At 39.3% G+C, this 6,930-nt stretch overlaps 1 protein-coding gene across 1 annotated transcript in view; it reads right to left on the bottom strand.

The window, feature by feature from the left end:
• Positions 1 to 1,602: 1,602 nt before the first annotated feature.
• TRHDE (thyrotropin releasing hormone degrading enzyme) overlaps positions 1,603 to 6,930 on the bottom strand; it is a 211,980-nt gene continuing 206,652 nt past the window's right edge. The window contains exon 19 of the mRNA XM_040596694.1: positions 1,603 to 6,500. Within this exon, the coding sequence (XP_040452628.1) occupies positions 6,357 to 6,500 (144 nt within the window). The 3' untranslated portion in view covers positions 1,603 to 6,356. The remainder of the gene's footprint in view (positions 6,501 to 6,930) is intronic.

The raw sequence follows: 6,930 nt of genomic DNA, 5'->3' as shown, positions 1-6,930 counted from the left end.
TTATGTCATTGATGTGTGTGTAGTGGAATAGATTGCTAGTTTTCAGGGAACAGGTTTATGTTTATCTTCTGCAAAAATAGAGCAACCAAACACCTTCCTGTAAAACATCAGACAGGGAGCTACAATCTCTTTTTATAAGGCTATACGTCTCACCCACACCAAAGCCTATTGTCCCTCAAACATAAAAACAACATAACAAATTTACATTTACACATATAATAAAGCTGACTTTGTACAAGGTAGTTATACAGTAATTACAATGATGTTTCCATTAGAAACTGTCAGAAATTTTTTTTTCACAGAGTGTCTAAGTCCACAGAAGTCCACCTCTGCTGAAATCTACCGTTTGCAGGAAAAAAAAAGAGTGGCCACACTCTTCACAGTATAGTATTCTGCAGTTCTCCAAACATATTATAAAGCTTTATCACATTGGAACTGATCACAAAGTATTATTCTAATGAAAAGCAAAAGGAAAACAAAAAAAATTTGTCATCCAATATGTGCTACTGAAATGCATATGCAAACAAATATGCAAAACCTCCTGTACACCTGCTCAGCCGTCACCTCAGGGGGCTGTTTCGAGAGCAATGGGTTAGATCCTCAGCTGCAATTCACATCAGTCACTTCAACGGATCTACCTCACTGTGCACCACGGAGGATCTGCGGCCACATGTGTCATCAGTTTGGCTACAGGTTATTATGAAGTTACAGAAATGAACATGTTAAGTGGACTGAAACATATCGCAGAGAGTTGAGACTGCATCTTGGCTCTTGGCCTCGCTCGTTGCACCTAGGCTATCCTGATCAGGCAAATCCAAGTGATGCTGTCCAGGAAACGCTGGGGCACTCTGCCTAAAGCCTCCTAACTCATCACTGCTTGCTGCAGCACAGTCCCCTCTGCTCTCACAACGCTGCTCACCTCTACGTTCTACCAACATCACTTTGACATCCTTACAAAATGGTGCACATGAAACATGCAAAGCATTCAGAAATACTATTTGGCATCATTGCACTAACTTCAGTGGTTACAAATCAGCCAAATATAAATGTATTTTTTTTCTGAGAAAGGACGTTGGGTCTGACCCACAGAACTTGCTTATGTCAGTGATTCTCCTTAAACACATCCCAATGAAACTGGCTGCACACGTCTTTGATAAGAGCCGACCGACCTAACTGTTTTACCACATAGGGGTATTCTGAGATCAAGCTAACCTCCACTGGCAGCATGGACACAAGATGGAGCTAAGTTTAACTGGCTTCTTCAAAACATTCTTAGTTTTTAAATTCTGCTCCGATTAGGGCACATGGCCTTACTTTGGTGAAAAATCCTTACACACAGCAGTCCCTTTCTCCCCTTCCCTCTCTCTGAAAATTAAATCACTCATGTCAGCATTGACTACTTGCTCAAGTCAGAGTGGCTTCACTGGGTTTCAGTATTTGGTTTAAGATAGGCGGAAGCTTCCGCAGTCTTATGAGAAACAATGTGGCCAATCTTTTAGGGTTTTGTATGTAAAAAGGGAACTGCTCAGTCATTAGTGCCATACAGGTTTGGACAGGCATCTGAAGGGGTTTTTTTAGTATTAGTACAGTAGGTGCTATTACTAGTATTACCACCACAAATAATTTGTAGTAATTTTTCATAATGGAAAAGGCTGCCTGTGTCCTTATGCATACCTGATAAATTCAAAATATTTGACTGTTTGAAAATACTTCTGAGGAATGGACATTATATTCTAGACCTTTACAAGCACTTTGGTCAACACTTTCCAGCTGGGGCGACCAGAGCTCAGTTTTTTCTGGGAAATGCAGGCTCGCCAGCTGGACCTTTGTTTCCTGCTAGCACAAGGCAACGACACCAATCTCTGAAGATCACCCATAACTCATGATTAGAAAAGGCATCTTCTCTTCCCCCCTGCCCCATCCAGCTGAGAGAAACCTGGATGGTGCCTCTCTGCACTTCAGTGGTTCCCAGCTGCCCTCCTGACTCAGGCTGGCAGCAGTGGCAAGTGATACAGTCAGCAGTTTATAGACTGCTCCATCCAAAGCTGGCCAAACAACCTCTATTCAGGCTGCTCAGAAGCAGCATGGTCCTTTTACTCCTTCATGCTCATACTGACACGGGGGCTATAAACCCTGCTTAGGACAGGCAGCCTGATATGGTGAGTACTTGTAACAGGAGTGGTGGTAAATTGGTAATACACATGAACAATTTTCAAAGCCACATCCCTTTTCCTCAAAGAGAAAGCTGCACATTTGATGCAAAATCTATTTTCATTTACTTCAGTATAGGCTATGATCATGTGGAAAACCAAAATCTTATTATGCAGATATCTAAACAAAGGCACCCTCATCTGCAAATATTGGCTTCGCTTTATTCTATCTAAATAATCAGACCTACTGATACTTTATGGGAAAATTATCACTACAGAGGATTTTCCACATGAATATATATGTGTATAAAATTTTCCTTTTTTATTCCTCCCTACTAAGGATTTAATTGTGTCATTCAGGATCTTTGCTGTGAAAGCACCCTTCTGCATCAGTGGAGATACTTCCTTTGACACTCTAAAGCTCAGTGAAATATCCACAACAGCCCAAAAGTTATGCAAAATTCACCTTCAGTTCCCAACATAGTATTGCAATTCTTGCTATGTTCACTGCAAAGATCATCAAAGGTCACAAATTTGGATGTACTTAAGGAGACATGAAGTCAAAATCAATGCCCAAGTACTCCCAGTAATAGAAGTGGTGACATTTTGTTTTAGAACAATGTTTTCGCATTGTTCTGTCCTAGTCACAATTAGTAGCTACTATCATTTTAACAGCTATTAGCAGTGGATACATGAATAATTCTACCAACTACAAAGTAATAGGTTGATGTTTTTGTAGTGGAAAATGCCATAAAAATACAATAGATACTTTACAGTAGGTGCATTGTTATGCTGGAATAAAATCATGTCTATTCATATGCTTTCCTGTATGATTTAGCCAGCCATATCAATTAATAATGGCAAAGGATCCTGAGTCATACAAAGGCTGATTAGAGATACAGGCCTTATCAAATCTCTATAAAATGATGCCCAGGGCCTCGGTGAGGTCCATGTCCAGCCTGGATCCACATTTTGCAGCATCTCTTCTCCTTAGAAAGCACAAAATTAAATCCATTTGAAAATGCTGAAAAGTTTTGGCTTCTTAATCACAATCTAAATTATAAAAATGGGGGCCATATTTAGATAAGGACAAAGGAAGAAAAGGACTGGTAACGGAGAAAGAAAATCAGTAAGATAAATAGATTTTTCTAAGCAGACTGTATTAGAGTTTTCCATGAGGTATCAACTATTCTTTATCACAGAGCTGTGTGGAACTTCCTATTAAAAACAACTTTCTAAAGTCATATAATTAAATGCAGGGGGGTTGAATATTGTAGAAAACACCTATAGTTTTGTTGGATTTAATCCATTTAAATTTAATCCTGATTCAGTGTGAAACAGTAAAATACAAAATATAAAAAATAAAAGAATAGGGAATTATAACGGAAAGGCCAGTTCAACCTTAGCTGTAGCAGTAATATCACATTACTAGAATACAACAATTATAAGCAATACATCAGTAGGTATGTTTAATACATTTAGGGCTTGATAGTTGTGGTAGACCAGTTGCTCAAGGCCACTAAAACATTAATTTACATCCAACACCAACTAAATGTGCAATAACTTCAATTCAAATGAGCAATAGTGGAAAATTCTGTGCACTCTGCATAATACGCAGGCTGAAATAAACTTATGACTTTGGAACATATTGTTAGCCTGCCCTTTACCAGTGCAAAGACCAGAAACTTCTATGCACATCCTGGAAGTACGTAGTTTAATCTGTGGTGTTGAAAAAGAAAAGTCATCAAAGACAGTCTTGAATAAAATCGCAAAGGGACAGACCATTACACACTTCTTTTCTCTGAAATCCTCAAAACAATTCACGTTTGAGGAATTGGTTTTCTGCACACTCTTTGGATATCATGATTTTGGCCTTCACTACAGGGTAGAGGTTATATTAAATAATATTTGGCTTTATTTTTATTATAAAAAATCTGTATATGATTTTGTTCAGTAGAAATTAAAAATGTGACGCTACATACTGGCATTGAGGTTGAGTTTGGTCAACCACATAAAATAATACTTTGCAATTTTAAATGCCTCTCATCAGAGGATATTCAAGTGCTTTGCTAACATTAGTCAAGCCTCACAACACCCCTGTGAGGTAGGTAAAACACATAGGAGGAGAAGGAGGATTTCACTCAACTCGGACATGATCATGTCTCTGGGCATTAGGTTCACTAGCATTGCAACACAGCACAAAGGTTTAGGGCTTACTTATAAGGCAAAGAGTTAACAGTACAAGAGCACAGGACTCCCTCTTCTTTTGGCTACATGTGGTCAAGCTAACGTGGTGCCACACAGCACCGAACAGCAGAGCAAATGCCCAACACAAAGATTTCATGCACCCAATCCACAAACAGCACCCTCTGCACAGTAAAAGACACAAAATGACAGGCTCAAGATGGGTACAACAGCTTAGTTATGGGATGCATCTACCAGTCTTGAGGAGCAGAGTACCATGGGAATGAGAGCCCCGCAAAGAATACTGTCTCCACAGAACTCCGATAATATCTGAACATGCTTGGGTTTGGTTCTTTTTGCACTAGCGCATCAATTCACAACTTACTGGGGATAAGCAACTGCAATCATAAAGTGTGTTGGTAACTTCCATGCCTTGTGAAGGAAACAACCAGATAAAACGGCTGCTCTCTGCTTTGGCTGGCCACGTTCCCTATGTTGAGGACCACGGTGTGGTCAGACAATTGTGACAGGCTGGGATGAGATTAAAAAACCCCACTGTTGTACATCTACATTCCTCCTCTGAAGCTCCTGCAATCTACCTCCTGAAAACTCTCCATAGTTTTGTGGGTTTTTTTTCTCCCTGGTATAGACATAGGAGAGTATTTAGCGCCCATCAGTTTTATCCAGATAGTCATTATACAAGTAGCAGTTCCACCATGTCACTGACCTTGATCTTTCAGATTAGGGATTGAGAAGAAAGAAATACACATATGATTAAGAAAAGTATCACTCATCTACAACAGTCCATGTGAAATTCAAGAAAATAGAAAGAAAATGGTGCTTTTGGTATTAGCCAGCAAAAATTAACACACACACACACACACATCCTTTTCTCCATATTTCACTTTTCTAAGTAGGCATAAATGGTACATGTCATATTTGCAAAAGTATTGCCCACATAGAGAATCTGACCTGTCCATCATATTAAATCTCTGCAGAGGCTGGTCTACCACACGCAAGACAGCCCTCTTGGGTAATTTTATGTCTTTGCATGCAAGATATTATCCTTTTGTGCTGATTTCCATTTGAATCTTATGTTTATTTATAATACTTGTGCACTATCAGCTGAACAGGTTGGGTGACCCGTTGTCAGTATCACTCCTTGTAAAATAGCTGAGAAGAGGTGGTTCATGGATTCTGTGAAATCAATGCAAAGTTCCTCTCCAACACTGCATACATTCACAGCTAGAACTACTGTTCCACTGATCAGCAGTGAATAATGTACATGATTAAAATGCATGGATGATGTCCTTCTCATTTTCTCTCTCGCTCCCACTCCTCACCCCCTTCTCTCTCCTGTCTCTATATATCCTGCTAATTTAAATATGGGAATATGGAGACTGCTGGTACAACAACTGGCAACTAAAAAAAATGAGCTGGCATCTTTGTAATGATTAAGAGACAATATGAGTGGTAGACCAATTGGCAGCTAGCAGGAAAGTTGACTTTACATCTCATACTGCCCCAAGTTGGAAGCCTTCTGTATTTCCTTTTCCTTGTTTTCCTCTTGTTCATTGCAACACTGATTGTCGTAGATAGTCTTTGTGCTTTGTATAATGCCCATCTTTGATGTAACTGGAACTCACATACAAAATGTGGCTGCCACACATAAGCATGCTAGAATACAGGCAGGGATGGTACAAGCATGCAGAAAATAGTCTTTGAAGGGGTTTCTGTTTGTTTCTCTTCAACATTTACATGCACCACTTAATATGTTTGGTTGTACACACTGATGACTGGATTTCACAAGCATTCATGATCTTCTCCTGAAAAGCTTCTTGACAATTTCACAAGAACCCAGTGTAAAAAAAAATCCCACAGTTAAAAAAAAAAAGAAAAAAAGAAAAAAATCTTATCCCTGCAATCTGATCTTGTCTTCATGCTTTTAATGTTGAACACTTCTAACGTGACTCCTCTTCCTTTTGCAGAGTTTTCTGTTAAATGGTTGGCTGTAAAGACAGATTAGTGTGTCAAGGATTTTCTTAGCCACTGGAATAGTTCTTCCTTATAAAGCCTTTGCCACCGCACGTTGGCTTCCACTGTTTCCACGGCACGAGAGAAAGAAACAGCAGCTCCCCCTTCATAACTCTTCATAAAGTTCTTTAGCTGGAAATACAAGTTAACAAGTTAAATTTGCAGGAACCAAAGAAAGTAAATATTTCCAGTGCATACAAAAAAGTCAGGCATTTAGGACAAACCTCCATGATCACTGTTGAAGTAAATGCTGTATCGTACAGAAAGATTTAATAGGAAATGTAATAAGACAGCAGACTGTCAATTAGATGTGATGCAATTGCTTCACATTACACCAGAAGATACTGACATGTCAGTGCCGGATCACATCAATATCATTACCTCCTTCTCTCCTGCAGCAACACATAAGACAGCTGGGCTGATCTAAACTTTTATTTCTATCTAAGAAACCAAACTGGGAGCACTGGAAATGCTTCTAATTCAGGTTTATATGCAAACATCAGCAGAAGGCAGTCCTGATGTCCTTTGGTTTTATCAAGCTTCACAACGAGTTTATTTCACT

The sequence above is a fragment of the Falco naumanni genome, chromosome 5 (genome assembly GCF_017639655.2).
Source record: "Falco naumanni isolate bFalNau1 chromosome 5, bFalNau1.pat, whole genome shotgun sequence".
NCBI lineage: Eukaryota > Metazoa > Chordata > Aves > Falconiformes > Falconidae > Falco > Falco naumanni.
Note: the sequence above shows the minus strand (reverse complement) of the source record. Positions and strands in the feature narration are given on the sequence as shown.